This window comes from Cavia porcellus, unplaced genomic scaffold (assembly GCF_034190915.1).
Source record: "Cavia porcellus strain 051 isolate PalLab524CR breed Dunkin Hartley unplaced genomic scaffold, mCavPor4.1 scaffold_25, whole genome shotgun sequence".
Classification (NCBI taxonomy): Eukaryota; Metazoa; Chordata; class Mammalia; order Rodentia; family Caviidae; genus Cavia; species Cavia porcellus.
This window is the reverse complement of record NW_026947508.1, coordinates 35,918,503-35,933,414: the sequence shown is the minus strand read 5'-3', so window position 1 is coordinate 35,933,414 and position 14,912 is coordinate 35,918,503. Positions and strand designations below refer to the sequence as shown.

The 14,912-nt window shown below is 51.4% G+C and overlaps 2 protein-coding genes across 5 annotated transcripts; one reads left to right on the top strand and one right to left on the bottom strand.

Annotated features, from left to right (window-relative positions):
* Nucleotides 1-7,539: 7,539 nt before the first annotated feature.
* Plk3 (polo like kinase 3) lies at nucleotides 7,540-12,753 on the top strand. The gene is made up of 15 exons (XM_003461890.5): nucleotides 7,540-8,206; nucleotides 8,330-8,437; nucleotides 8,523-8,639; nucleotides 8,782-8,911; nucleotides 8,988-9,075; nucleotides 9,886-9,981; nucleotides 10,071-10,269; nucleotides 10,381-10,507; nucleotides 10,689-10,777; nucleotides 11,016-11,109; nucleotides 11,226-11,309; nucleotides 11,388-11,550; nucleotides 11,700-11,829; nucleotides 12,018-12,131; nucleotides 12,235-12,753. The coding sequence occupies exons 1-15, from the start codon at nucleotides 7,997-7,999 to the stop codon at nucleotides 12,424-12,426; spliced, it is 1,941 nt and encodes a 646-aa protein (XP_003461938.2). The 5' UTR covers nucleotides 7,540-7,996; the 3' UTR covers nucleotides 12,427-12,753.
* A 7-nt stretch (nucleotides 12,754-12,760) lies between these two features.
* Nucleotides 12,761-14,861, bottom strand: Dynlt4 (dynein light chain Tctex-type 4). Of its 4 annotated transcripts, none has more exons than XM_013158040.2 (3): nucleotides 14,376-14,861; nucleotides 13,854-13,912; nucleotides 12,761-13,439 (listed from the first exon to the last, which is right to left on the bottom strand). In XM_013158040.2, exon 3 carries the CDS (start codon nucleotides 13,433-13,435, stop codon nucleotides 12,761-12,763), a length of 675 nt encoding a protein of 224 aa, XP_013013494.1. In that variant the 5' UTR covers nucleotides 13,436-13,439; nucleotides 13,854-13,912; nucleotides 14,376-14,861. The 4 variants fall into 4 exon arrangements, with proteins under 4 accessions (XP_013013494.1, XP_013013489.1, XP_023422817.1 ...); XM_013158035.3 differs by having other exon boundaries at nucleotides 14,549-14,861; XM_023567049.2 differs by having other exon boundaries at nucleotides 13,854-14,861.
* Between the last annotated feature and the right edge of the window lie 51 nt (nucleotides 14,862-14,912).

The window sequence follows — 14,912 nt, the reverse complement described above, 5'->3', positions numbered from 1 at the left end:
GTGAAGCCTTTAGATTTGGCCTTTTTGAAGACATCAGCCTCTGTGCTATCCATGCCAAATGTGTAGCATGGTGGTACATGTCTATAATCCAGCACTAGGAGGCTGAAGCAGGAGGATCACTGTGAGTTCTTATTTTATTTGGTACTGGGAATCAAATTCATGACCTTGCACTTGGCAGGCAAGTGCTTATGCTGCTGAGCTAAATTCCTGGCCCTATTTTTTATTTTTGAGACAGGGTCTCATCATGTAGTTCAGGCTGGCCCTTGAACTCACTATGTAGCCTAAGCTAGCCTCAAACTTGCATCGATTCTCCTGTCTCAGCCTCCTGGGTCCTGAGGTTATAAGCATGTACCACCACCCCTTGCATAAGTTTGTTTTTTAATTTATTTTTTATCAGTGTGAGTTCAAGACCAGCGTAGGCTACGCGGTGAGACTTTGTCTCAGAAAAAAAGACAAAAGAAAACAAAAAATGCATCCACTATAATAGAAAACATTTCATTCTCAAAAATAAATAGTGCTGTAGCTCAGTGGTAGAGAGCTGTGGTAGGCCCTAGATTGTGTCTCCAGGCATGAATGCATCTGGTTTGTAAGGGAGAGGTTGGGGTGTCAGGTACTTTTGTCTCAGCAATGGGAGAAAAATAAGACAGGTGGACATGGTAGGGTGAAAATGATTAAAGGGTGTTACACAGGAATCCAGCTGAATGAAACCTTGTTTGTATAACCAATATATATTAATAAAGACATGAAAGAAAACAATTTGTTTTTCCCTGTTCTCCCTGTTAGCAGTAGTTCTGAACTTTAGATTTTCTATGGGTCAAAAGTGTATAATTGAAGATGGAAAAATACAGGACAGGATAGATATCAGATATTGGCAGGGGTTTTTTTTTGTTGTTGTTTGTTTGATTGTTTTTATCTTTTTGAGAACGTCTTGTTATGTAGTTCAGGCTGGCCTTGAGCTCACTTTGTAACCCAGGCTGGTCTAACACAGCCATCCTCCTGCCTCAGCTCACTGAGTGCTGGGATTACAGGTGTGTGCCACCTAGTTCCTCTGTTTTCATTTGTGTATGAAAAACTTTTTTTTTTTGAATAGAGTCTCACTATGTAGCCCAAACTGGCCTGGAACTCTTGGTGCTCCTACCTCAGGGACTCTGTCCCTCAGTGCTGGTGTTATAGGCAGCTGAGTTAGTTAGAAATATTATAGGCAGGAGCTGGGGATTTAGCTCAGTGGCATAAGCGCCTGCCTTGCAAGCCTGTGGTCGCAAGTTCGATCCCTGGTACCTGTAAAAATACAAAAAAAAAAAAAATTATAGGCAGTCAGACAGGGTTGGGCCCTTGAAGGAGCCAGTATAGAAGACCAGACACCTTGCAACCTTGGAGGAAACAGACACCTCTGCTGTGGGCCAAATCTCAAAACAAATACAACCATACCCTAAGTATAGACAGCAGGGATTGATAGTCTAAATAGGTATGGATCACCTTGAGGAATCCAGGAGTCACCATCCTAACCCCTAAGAGTCACCACTCTTTAAGAATGTCAGCTTCGGGGGCTGGGGATTTAGCTCAGCGGCATAAGCACCTGCTTTGCAAGCAGGCAGCCATGAGTTCGATTCCTGGTATCAATAAAAAGGAAAAGGACAAAAAAAAAAAAAAAAAAAAAAAGAATGCCAGCTTCTGGGGATTTAGCTCAGTGGCATAAGCACTTGCCTTGCAAGCACGTGGTCATGAGTTCCATCCCTGGTACTGATAAAAATGAAAAAGACAAAAAAAAAAAAATGCCAGCTTGCTATGTAACTCGCTACCCCATTTGTCCACGATTTAATCAATGTTACGTGAACAGTTAATCTTATTGGTTGACCATAGTTCTGTCCCATCTCATGCCTGCCTACCTTGCAAGTTCCCATGTTTTCCCCATCTTGGACTAGTCTCACCTGATGGTTTTGCTCTATAAAAATCCCTAGAAAGGGGGATTTAGCTCAGCCTTGTAAGTGCCTGCCTGGCAAGCGTGAGGTCATGAGTTTGATCTCTGGCACTAAATAAATGTCTTCTTTTAAAATGTCTCTAGAAAAGACAGAGCCTTTGGCAGCCCACTTGGGATCCTTTCTGTCTCTCAGATAGAAGCTTTCTTTCTCTCAGTATATATATTCTGCTCTTAACCTCTGTTGTTCCTAAAATTCATTCTTCAGTTTTAGAGAACACAAACCTGTACCAGACATCTAGTAGGCTGGGAGTTTCATTCCCCTATATCACTAGGACTACAAGAGTGTGCCATCACTTGCCCGTCCTTCTATATTTTGAAACAAGGTCTTGTACTGTGTACCTTGACATTTGGATCCTCCTGCCTCAGTCTCCCCAGTGCCTGGGACCCCAGGTGTATTCACCATCACTGTGCCAGGCTGGGTTTTCTCTTGAAGTGGTGCCACACTTCAGTGTCCATGTCATCTAACAGAGACACAGCTCCTGCAGGCCTAGGGATACCCGAGCACAGGACTGAGTTTGAGTTGCCTCAGTAAGCCTGAGGAAGGCCTGAAACCTAGAGATGGTGCTCTCTAATTTAACAGGAAAGACAACAGGTGTCACACTACTGTCCTTCCCTGGCTCTTTTGACTGGTATCCCTGATAATACCAGGTCTGGAAACCTACTGAACGCCTGACTGGAGTTACATCCTCCTTCCAGTCCCAGGTAAAAAGTTGCCAGGCATAAAGGACAGAACTCTGTGTGCATGCGCGTGTGTGTTTGTGTGCGTGTGCGTGTGTGTGTGTGTGTGTGTGTGTGTGTGTGTGTGTGTGTAAAATTCAGAACTGCTGGGTACAGTTCTACATACTTGTATTCTCAGCACTGAGGGAGGCTGAAGCAGGAGGATCACAAATTCAAGCCCAGTCTAGGCAGCTTAGCAAGACCCTGCCTCAAAATGAAAAAAAAAAAAAAAGGTTTGGAAAAGTAGCTCAAAGTGAAGAGTGATAGGGAGACCCAGGGCCTGAGCTGAAGAAGGTAAGTTCAGCTCCAAGGCCTCAGCCATCTTGGCAAAGCCTCTTCCTGAGCTTCCTATAACTACAGGTTTGTGCCACACCCGTAATTTTCATTTATCTTTTTTTTTTTTACTTTTTCCTTTTTATCGGTACTGGGGATTGAACTCATGACTGCCTGCTTTCAAGGCAGGTGCTCATGCCGCTGAGCTAAACCCCCAGCCCCATTTATCTTTGAGGACAGAATGCTTGTAGGCTGGAGGTTTCTCTTCAGATCAGCTAGCTGAACCTGGATGGATCCAAGATTTAACCTGTAACTTTGTAAATAATCCCATCGGCATGCTAAATGATACCCAGGGCCATGAGAGTTGCCAGTTGCCTTGATGACTGGGAAGAATCATAAAAAGAGTGAAAAGGCATATTTGTAATCCCAGCATTGTGGGAGGCTGAGGTAAGAGTACCAAAAGTATAGCCCAGCCTGGGTAATTTAGAGACAAAAAAAAGAAAAAAAAAAAAAAAAGACTGAAAGTGGTGGTGGTGCATGTCTGTAATCCCAGCACTCGGGAACTCAGGAGTTTAAGTCCAGCCTGAACTACATAGTGAGGCTGTCTCAAGAAAGAAAGAAAAAAGAAAAAGGACTGGGAATGTAGTTCTATGTGAAGGGTTCAGTTCCTAGTACCAGAAAAACAAATATGGCTGGGCCTGAGATATAGTTTGGCAGCACAGCGCCTGCCTGGCAAACATGAGGTCCTGAGTTTGATTCCTAGTGCAAAAACAAAAAACAAATGGGCTGGGGATTTAGCTCAGTGGCATAAGTACCTGACTGGCAAGTGCAAGGTCATGAGTTCAATCCCCAGTACAAAAAGAAGGCGGGGGACAATAGAGAGGCCAGCACTGGTCTCCTAGACAACTCTAGCCAAGGCAGCCAAGCCTGGGCTCTGTCCTGCTGTGACCCGGCGCCCACCCCTACTCCCTGCACTCACATTTCTGCCTGTTGCTCCAGCTTTGCTCAGGGTGAGTTTCTCCCAGAGCAAGGACAGAAGTGCACAGCCAGAAACCTCTGTCCAAAAAGGGGTAGCACCAGACCTGCCCTGCCTCTCCCTTAGAATCACCTTATCTCCCTTCCCACTGATTTATGGTGCCAGAAAGGGAACCAGGCAGCCTGTAAATCACCTGCCTCACCCTTCTTATCCTCCTGTGAGGTTTCAGCCTCTCCCTCACCACAAGTTCTGCCCACCAGTGCCCAGGCCCTCGAGTTACACCTAGGACTTGGGACCTTGCAGGACGAGTCTGTAGTTAGACGTTGCTTGCCATGGTTCCCAAGCTTCATTACCTTGGGCAACCTCTTCACTTCTCTGTGCTTAATTTCCCATGGGAAAGCCGCTGTGAATAGCAAATGAGTTCATTGGATAAAGTGTTCAGAATAGCCCAATGTACTATACTAGTACTTCTTCTTTTTTAGCATTTTTTTTTTTGTTACCTTTTTGGAGTTCCTTTTCTTTTTAAACAGGGTCTCACTAGGTAGCCCAGGCTGCCCTTGAACTCATCATGATCCTCCTGCCTCAGCCTCCCAAGTGCTAGGATTACAAGCATATGCCACCATGCCCAGTAGCACTATTTATTTCTCTTTCTCTCTCTTTTTCTTTTTTTCTTTTTTTTTTTTTTCTTTTTTCTGGTACTGGGGATCGAACTCACGACTGCCTGCTTGCAAGGCAGGTGCTTATGCTGCTGAGCTAAATCCCCAGCCCCTATTTTTCTCTTTTTGAGACAGGGTCTCACTATGCAGTTCAGTGTGGACTTTAGCTCACTTTGTAGCCCAGCCTGGTCTTGAACGTGCTACAATCCTCCTGCCTCAGTCTCCCAAGTATTGGAATTACAAGCATGTGCCACTATGCCCAGTGCAGTTTATTTTTTTGTTTTGTTTGTTTGTTTGTTTTTGAAACAGGGTCTTGCTATGTTGTCCAGGCTGGTTTTAAATTCTTGGGCTCAAGTGATCCCACCTTGCCCTCAAGTGCTGGGATTACAGCTTTGCCCCTCCAGCCCAGCTCCACGTGTTTTAAAGGCATCCACCGAGGTCCCAAGGCTCCCTACTGCTGAGTCCAATAGCCGCTCACTCATTCCCCTGTCCTGACCTCGCTGGTATCTCTCTGCTGTGGAGGTCTCTCTTCTCTTGGCTTTTGGCCTGACACTGTCAAGAAATCCTGACTCTGAAATGCCAAGAGGAGAGGGCATGTGATGCTCAGCAGCATAGCATTCTTGGCCTGATGGCATCCTTCACAATGGAGACTCAGAGCTTTGGAAATTGCTGGGGCACAGCCTCTGGACTGGAGAGTCATTGGGAGGAGAGAGGGTGGTGGACTGAGGAGCACAGACTGAAGCAACACAGGAGAGGACAAGAGCAGATGGGAGACGGCGACCCAGAGAAGTCCGGCAACTGTGAAGAGCCAGTGAGCAAACTGGGGCTCAGAACTTGGGTCTGCCCTTGGGGTGCTGTGGGTAAACTTGGGAAAACTGCTTCATATCCACCCTGAAACTTTAGTTTTGTTCTCTATAAAATGGGGTGGAAGATAACTTGAAAAGCTCAGGCAGGAGCATCATCATGGTAACAAGGAATTGGAGGCCAGCCTGAACTTTTTTTTTTTTTTTAAAGGACTGGGTTAGGTTCAGGGATATAGTTCAGTGGCATAAGTGCCTGTCTGGCAAGCACAAGGTCCTGAGTTCGATCCCCAGTACCAAAAAAGTTTTTTAAAAAAGGGAAGGGGTGCTGGGTAGCTCTATGTCAAGGTCCTAGGTTAAATACTGGAGGAAAAAAATCACAACGTTGAAACTTGGTGTGGGAGCATGTGCCTTCAATCCCAACCCTCAGGCGGCTGAGGCAGGATGATCACCACAGGTTTGAGGTCAGTTTGGGATCCACAGTGAGTAGGTTCTAGCTCTGTCTGAACCACACAGCAAGACCCTGTGTGGAAAGGGAAAAAAGTCTCAATATTAAATACAGCTTTTGAAGCTCTATAGGCCTCAGGGCTATTTACCTTGGGTATTTGTCCTTTGTAATCTCATCTCTACCATCTGCCCCACTAAAATTCCTTTTTTTTTTTTTTTTTAAGATCAGGTCTTGATTATATAGTTCAGGCTGGCCTCAGACTACTCAACCAAGGCTGGCCTTGAACTCATGGGTTCCAAGTGCTAGAATTAAACTCATCCAGCATTTTTTTTTTTAAGGCCAGGTCTTACTGTTCTTTTTTTTTTTTTTTTTAAACCTCAACTTGTGAGAATGGAGGTCTTACTGTTCTTAAACTCACGAGCTTCTTTGCCTCAGCCTCCCTACCGCTGGGATCACATGCTTGTGCACTGTGTTTGTGTGTTGTCCCTGACATTTGATCTCTTCATATTTCTCTAAATCTCAGGCTACTTGGGTAACTTCCTTCAGAGGCCATGAAGGGCAAGCTTGGGTTTTGCTGAGACCTCTGATAGTAGTGTGCAGTGGAGGCGAGATGAAAGGGCGATGAGACCAAAGCTGGAGGCCAGCAAGGTGCTGGGCAATGATCTCACATGAGAGATTGTTCCAGACCGGTAGGAGGCAGATGGGTCCACACCAGAGATGTCTAGAGATAAATTCAGTAAAGGTTAGGCATAAATAAGTATGTGTTGACTTTCCTGGCTCTAACCTTGTTTGCTTCCTTCAAGGTACTTTGGCAGCCTGCAATTACTTTGTTTATGGACTTGCCTATCATCTGGTTTCATGAAGCAGAATCAAGTAAATTAACTGAGTGTTGTTACCTTGATCATTCTTTTTTTTTGGGGGGGTGTATATTGAGACAGGCTCTTACTATGTAGTCTAATCTGGTCTTGAACTCACTATGGAGCTCAAACTGGCCTTGAACTCACAGTAATCCTCCTGCCTACCCTTCCAAGTGCTGGTATTACAAGCATGTGCCATTATGCTGGCTACCTTGATCAGTCTTATTCGTCAGTGGGTGGCATTTGGCAGGTAATTTCAAATCTCTGAGGTCGGGCTGTCTGTCATGGACTAGGGGTCTACAGTCTCAAATGACTCTAAAACTAACCGTGCAAATGCGCATTTGTAGCATTTGAGAATACCTAATTCCTATTTTTCACTTTCTTGCTGCTGACCGAGGACAATGGGTATTTTCAGAAGGGAATGGGGGACTCCAAGGAGGCTGAGAACTGCCCTTCATGAATGAAGAAGTGAGAGCCTGATGTGGCAGCAGTAGGCCTGTAATCCCATCACCAGGGAGGCTGAGGATCGCTAGTTCAAGAAAGCAAGACCACGTCTGAAGAAAAAAAAAAGTACACGTGGGAAAGAGAAAATGTGGCCAGCAGAGTAAGAGCCTTGAATACAAGGCTATTTGACTCCAAAATCCAGTATGGCAGCTCATCAAGCAAGCCGGCCTCCAGTGTGTTGTTCCTCAGTCCCTACAGGGGGCAGCACTGGGCTGACCCTTCAGGCTCGGGGCGGGGGACGTGCCCAGGGTGCGGCACACACAGAAAGGTGAGTGCTGCGGCCAACTTAGGCGAAAGCGATGAGCCACTTCGGCCTCTCCAGGATGGAAAGCAGATCCATTTGGTTGCTGGGAAACGCCCCCAGATACCTGACCTCCACTTGGATTTCAGCCTGTTCCCCGCAAGATGGAGAATGAAAGGATTCCCATCAGGGTTACAGGCAGTCACCAGGGTACGAGGACTGGGGACATAGACTACATATCCTCCAGCCAGCTCGCGACTGCGCGATGACTAGCGCTGTAGTGGCGCCTTTAAGACGCGAGGAGGAGGCGGGCCCTCGAAGGCGGTCCTTGAGGCGGTGTTTCTGGGTGACATCAGGACCTCGGAGGCGTGGCTCCCCCTGGCGCGTCGGGTTGCGCTGGGCGGTACTCTAGCTGACGAGACGCTGAGGGGAGGCGTTCATTGATAAAAACACCGTGCTCCCTCTGGCGCGGGCAGCGTAGCGAAAGCAGGCAGCATCACGCTTGGTCGTGGCCGGGCGGAACCGGGAAGCTGCCGCGCCGCCCGCATGGAGCCTGCCGCCGGCTCCCCGTCTCCGCGAGCCTTCCCGCGTGCAGCCGCCCCACCCGCGCCCCCAGCCGGACCGGGACCGCCAGCGAGCGCCCTGCGCGCGCCTCCGGAGGGGACGCTGGCCGGACCCCCGGCGCCAGATCCTGGGCGCCTCATCACCGACCCGCACAGCGGCCGCACCTACTTCAAAGGGCGCCTGTTGGGCAAGGTGGGCTGGGCGGTCTGGGGAGCGGCGGTCGCGGGGTGGAGGGAGCCCCGCCTGGTCGAGCGGGGACGCTGAACCCTGCCATGGGGACTTCTGGGGCGCCTGATATGATGCTCCTGCTTCTAGGGTGGATTTGCCCGCTGCTACGAGGCCACCGACACCGAGAGCGGCAGCCCCTACGCGGTTAAAATCGTCCCACGGAGCCGCGTCTCCAAGCCGCATCAGCGCGAGAAGGTGGGTCCCACCCACACCGCGAACAAGAGGTGGTGACAGTGGCGGGGGCACCTGGAAGGATGACGACCCTGGGTTCCCGTTGCAGATCCTCAACGAGATTGAGCTGCACCGAGACCTACAGCACCGTCATATTGTCCGTTTTTCACACCACTTTGAGGATGCTGATAACATATACATTTTCTTGGAGCTCTGCAGCCGAAAGGTAGGGAATGAATTCCAGCAGGGAAGGGGATAAGAGAGAAGGCGAGTCCTAAGATCCAAAGCTGGGGCCGACTTTCTCAGCCAGGACAAGTGGAGGGAGATCAGGGAGGGCGAACAGGGGCTGAGGCAGTGGCTCTCTGCAGTCCCTGGCCCACATCTGGAAGGCCCGACATACCCTGTTGGAACCAGAGGTGCGCTACTACCTACGCCAGATCCTTTCCGGCCTCAAGTACTTGCACCAGCGGGGCATCTTGCACCGGGACCTCAAGCTGGGTGAGGCTCCCGGGTCAGTAGGGTGGGGCCAGGAGAAGACGGGAGGAAGGAACCTGACACCTCTGCCTCTGTCCAGGGAATTTCTTCATCACGGAGAACATGGAACTGAAGGTGGGGGATTTTGGGCTCGCAGCTCGGTTAGAGCCCCTGGAGCAGAGGAAGAAGTGAGTGTTTGAGGGAGGAGATGGTCATGCACAATCTGTTTGACACAGATGATGTGTGTGGCAGACAGTGAGTGTATATGTGGGAGGCAAGGTGACCTCCTGACTAGTGCATGTGATAAACAAGGAAGGGGTGACGAGTTGTTTGTGTACGTGTGGAGGTGACAGCTGGATTTGCTGGGACTGGTGGAGAGGAGGAAGGTCCTGTTAAATGTGTGACATGGCAGGGGGAGGGAGAATAACCCTGAGTCCATGAGACAGACAGGGGAGTAAGGGTTCTTGGTGCTATATGACTGACTGTGTGTGTGAGTGAGGACACAGGTATGTGAGAAAGGCAGGACTTGATACTCTGTGAATGTGTAAGAAAACCCTACTGTGGGCACTGTAATTGGGTGTGTATGACACAGATAGGCATGTGTGGCCCATTAGTGTTTAGGGGGGATGTGACAGCTGGTTTTGGTGTGCGTATGGCACAGACTGTGGGAGGTGACAGCATGATGGGTGTGTCTGACAGACTGGAATGGGGGAAAGGGCCAGCCATGGACCCTCTGTAACCCTTGAGGAGGTACTAGGTTGGGGGTCAGGCTTCTCCTTCCCCCATCTCCTCTATCCTGCAGAGCAGCTGAGCAGCTGCACCAGGCAGGCGGGTGGGGACTCAGCTCTTGTCTCCAGCATCCATTGTCCCAGGACAAGCAGGCGCTCTCTGGCCTTTGGTGACAGACAGCTGCTTTGTGTAGAGTCACAGTGGGGGCAGGAATGGGGAGGGCTGCTGGGCTGAGTCTGAGCCCTCCCTTCTCCTTTACCCTCTTTCAGGACCATCTGTGGCACCCCCAACTATGTGGCTCCAGAAGTGCTGCTGAGACAGGGCCATGGCCCTGAGGCAGACGTGTGGTCACTGGGCTGTGTCATGTGAGTGCCAGGTTCAGTGGCAGATTGTGGGTGTGTGCACAGGGCACTTCTGCCACTTTACTCCTGAGGCTTGTGTCCCTGGCCCTTAGGTACACGCTGCTGTGCGGGAGCCCCCCCTTTGAGACAGCAGACCTCAAGGAAACCTACCGCTGCATCAAGCAGGTTCACTACACGTTGCCCGCCAGCCTCTCACTGCCTGCCCGGCAGCTCCTGGCTGCCATCCTTCGAGCCTCACCCCGAGACCGCCCCTCTATTGACCAGATCCTGCGCCATGACTTCTTTACTAAGGTGTGTGGCTCCCAGACATCTGGGTTCCCATCTGCGTATTCCTAGGGGGTTAAATGGGAAGGTGACAGGATCCCTGGGGCCTTTTCTCTACTGACATGGCTCCCTTCTCAGGGCTATACTCCTGACCGGCTCCCTGTGAGCAGCTGTGTGACAGTCCCAGACCTGACACCCCCCAATCCAGCAAAGAGTCTGTTTGCCAAAGTTACTAAGAGTCTTTTTGGCAGGAAGAAGAGCAAGAGTGAGTTGGGCATCAGTGGGTTGGGGCTGTTCATCATGTGCATCTTGGGCATGTGAAAGCATGGGTGCCTGTGAGCTGGGAGAGTGTATATTGTCCAGGCACTTGGGAAGTCCAGTCTTGGTTTCATCTTTGTGGGAAACAAGGCTGGCAGAACATTGAGACCTGTTTTCCCCCACCCCAGATAAGAGCCAACCTGAGAGGGAGGAGGTCTCCTGTTTGGTGAGCAGCCTCATGCGCACATCCCTTGGCCATCGGGGTGCTGGGCCTGAGGTGAGATGCTCATGTGGCCATTGTCCCCTGACTCATTCCTGCCCCAGCAGCTGAGGGAAGCCTGGGATAAAAGGCTGATGAAGCATCCAGCCTCGTGGTGACCTAATTGGCTGTGTCTCATTAGCCTGCTGGGGCTGACCTGGGGAGCCCTGAGAACCAGGGCAGGGCTGGACAGTGAACTTTCAAGGATTTGGATTCTGGGGCCTATCTCACTCTTTCTTTCTACCTAACCCTCCAGGTACCAGCAACTTCTGGTCCAACCCCTGTGGGCCTTGTAGAGACAGCAGCTGAAGAGAGCTCACCCCGTGGGACACCGGCCAGCAGTGGAGATGGTCAGTAGCCAGGGAGGTGCTAGTACAGGGACCAGAGGGAAGGAATCAGTTAGCACAAGGATGTAGGCTGTGTCTAGGAGGGCCAATGCCTTAATCTCAGGGCCTGTTCTCTTCAGGTTTTGAAGAAGGCCTGACTGTGGCCACAGTGGTAGAGTCAGCCCTCTGTGCTCTGAGAAACTGTGTGGCCTTCATGCCCCCGGGTAAGGCTGATGTCTGGTATATGTGAATATGGTTGGCCAGCCAGGAGCAACTCCTTACTCCCTCCTGTCTTGTGACAGCGGAACAGAACCCTGCCCCACTGGCACAGCCAGAGCCTCTGGTGTGGGTCAGCAAATGGGTTGACTACTCTAACAAGTTTGGCTTTGGGTACCAACTGTCCAGCCGCCGCGTAGCCGTGCTCTTCAATGACGGCACACACATGGCCCTGTCAGCCAACAGAAAGTAAGTGCTGTTGAGCATCCCTTGTACCCAGGCTGTCTACCCAGCAGGGCTGTACCCTGGTGTATGTTTTGGGTCGTAGGAACCTAGGGTTTCTTGGGGTAGGGTATTGGTGCAGGGCTCCCTTTGACCTCTGCTCCCACATTTTCCAGGATGGTGCACTACAACCCCACCAGCACAAAGCACTTCTCCTTCTCCGTGGGTGCTGTGCCCCGGGCTCTGCAGCCTCAGCTGGGCATCCTACGGTATTTCGCCTCCTACATGGAGCAGCACCTCATGAAGGTGTGCAGGCTGGGGTGTGGCACGTTGAGGACTAACACGGGCTGATCCCTCTGATTCGCCTTTGGTGGTGGTGGTGGTGGTGGTGGTGGGGTACAAAGGCAGAGGTTGAACCTATAAGGAAGGCAGGCATCTAGAGGGAGGGGCCTGGGTCCCTTCATACCACTAGCCTGCCCTACCCCTGCTTACAGGGTGGGGATCTGCCCAGCATAGAAGAAGTAGAGGCACCTGCCCCACCCTTGCTGCTGCAGTGGGTTAAGACTGATCAGGCCCTTCTGATGCTGTTCAGTGATGGCACAGTCCAGGTAAGAATGAATTCTGGAGCTGAGGGAAAAGTCTGGGAGGCAGAGGCTGTTGCGAAGGAAACTGTGTCTAGGGCCCTGGTCAGTGTCTCTCTCTTGTCCACAGGTGAACTTCTATGGGGACCACACCAAGCTGATCCTCAGTGGCTGGGAGCCCCTCCTTGTGACTTTTGTGGCCCGAAATCGCAGTGCTTATACTTACCTTGCCTCCCATCTCCAGCAGCTGGGCTGTACCCCAGACCTGCGACAGCGATTGCGCTATGCCCTGCGCCTGCTCCGGGACCGCAGTCCAGCCTAGGCCCCATCCTGCAGAGTGGCCATGTTCCGAGCCCTGAGACCTGGGCCTGTTCCTGTTAAGGTTCCAGCCCTTGCCTTTGTGGCCCATCCTGTTCTTTTGGTGCCTCACTGGGGGCTCTGGGCTGAATCCCCCAAGGAATCAGGGACCAGCTTTACTGGAGTTGGGGGTCGCCTATCCTTGCTGCTCCCTCTCTGAGATAAGCCTGAGCCTTAGCCCCTAGCTAGGGGGCATTATTTATGGACCACTTTTATTTATTGACAGACATTTATTTATTGGGATGTGAGCCCCAGGGGGGTTCTAGAAATAAACCATTTTGCAGAACTTGGAGACCGCCCTACTCACAGTAGAGCCCGTGGACGGTGGCCACCACAAAGAGGGAGGCATTGGTGAAGGATGCGGAGGCCAGTCCGTCGCAGGTCTCATCCCAGAGTGCACGGCTGACCACTTGCACATCCTGCCCGGCACAGGGCCCCAGCACCACATTGCACACCAGCTTGTAGCGTGGTGGGGTACACTCACGCAGGCGCACGTGCACCTGGTCACATAGCTCCCTAGTCAGCTTGCCGGCCTCCGTACCTGAGTAGCCTGAGAAGCGCATGTTGTTCAGCGCAATCTGCAAGGCTGCCTCCAAGGCTTGCTGGGCATGCACAGCCTCCCAGCGCTGCCCAGGTGCAGGCTCCAGCCTGTATGAGGGTGCCACCCGCCGGGCAGTTGTCAGGGGCAACCCTGAGAAACTGATCCTAGAAGCTAGAGGGGATCCTGGTGCCAGAGATGGCCGCCGACCAGAAGCCCCCAGGCCCAGCCCCACCAGCGAGTTGCGTCGTGAGAAGGACAACGGGAGGCCCAGCACAGATCCACGGCGGGAGGCCGGACCCAGGCCTGTGCCTGCTGGTCGGACCTCATCAATGCTGGGCAGGCGGCTTCTAGGCCATACTGGTGGTATTTTGGCCCCCGGGTCTTTGGTGGTCTCCTCCTCCTGATGTCCAGAGACCAGACCCCTGCCAGTCATAGACCTGCAGGTTGGAAAATCCACTCAGGATAGCATTCAATGCCATCTTTCCAAACTACTGATCCTGTCAAGGGATTTTATCCCTGACTTCCCTTTGAACCCAGGACCTTTGCCCTGAGAGAATCTCACTATATATCTCAGACTGGCCTCAAACTTGCCATGCTCTTGCCTCTGCCTCCTGAGAGTACTGAGATTACAGGCTATCACTATCCCTTTTTTTTTTTTTTTGAGAAAGCATCTCATTCTGACCCAGGCTTCTTTGGATTCTGTGATCTAGTGGTTCTCCTGAGCAATTGGAATCACAGGGCCTGGGGACTACAGGCATGTGCCGCCCCATGCAGCTGTCCCTTATTTTAGAGCTTGCAGTAATGTAGCGCTCATGCTATAGGTTCACCACCCCTCCCCTGTCCCATCTTACCTGTTTTCGGAATAAGTGGATCAAACTGGAGCTGCCTGGTTTCCTAGGTGCTTAGAGGACTGTTAGGGACAAGCCAGGAAGAGATGCTACTGTCTGATCCTGAGTTTTACTTTCCCTTAGCCACCACAGAGTTGGCTAGGCAAGCTCTAAATACCCCTAAATAACCTTTGCTTTCTTCCATTCCACCTGACTTAACCGGCGGACAGGGGAGATGAACCTGACTTCTGGCTTACCCCAGACAGGAGAAGTGGAGCCCCCAAATCTTAACCAGGAGTAATAGACAGACCCAACTCTTTCATATCCACGGACCCCTCCAACCTTAGGGTTGTGAAATCCAGTCATTGCTCTATCTTTTCTAGGCAGGACATGAAAGATCCCACAACAGGCGGAGGCTGGAGGCAGGGGAGCTATGGAGCTCTTTCAGCCTCTGACTTCACCTCCTACACAATCGCTTCAGGGATCACCCCTTCTCTTTTTTGCCCTTCTGCTCCTGAAACTCCCTCAGGCCCTTGAGTCACCTACAGACTTTGGCCTCCAAGCACTCCGGGGCTCCACAGGTGTCTCCTAGCTGACTGGGTTGGTGGGGTGGGAGGAAAAGGCAGTGTTGTGTAGTTGCCAAGGGCTGCAGGGCAAGCACTCCTCCCTCCCAGAGTCCCTGACTCCAGCCTGCCTGTGGTAGAACCTGGGAGTGTTACCTGAGCAACTGCTGAAGGGCAACCCCTGAGTGATCAGGGAGAGGTGGCCCAAAGCGGTGAGGCAGTCAGGGGCATATGGCCTCCACAGGCCAAGGGGCCCTGAGCAAACAGGCATCTCATCCAGGGCTCTTTGTGAAATGGTCAGAGAACTGACTGGCCAGTTGTGAGCGAGTCATGGGGGCCTGTGATACGAGGAAATCTTGAAGAGGCCGAGGCAGCTACTCAGGAATCCAAGATTGGGGCCCACAGGAAGGAGCACGTCAGGACTCTGTCTCCCTGTCAGCCTCAACAAGGACAAACATTTCCGCTTGGGGCACAGAGTAAGGGTGGGGCTTGGATGACTTCCTCAGTTCAGGGTTGTGGG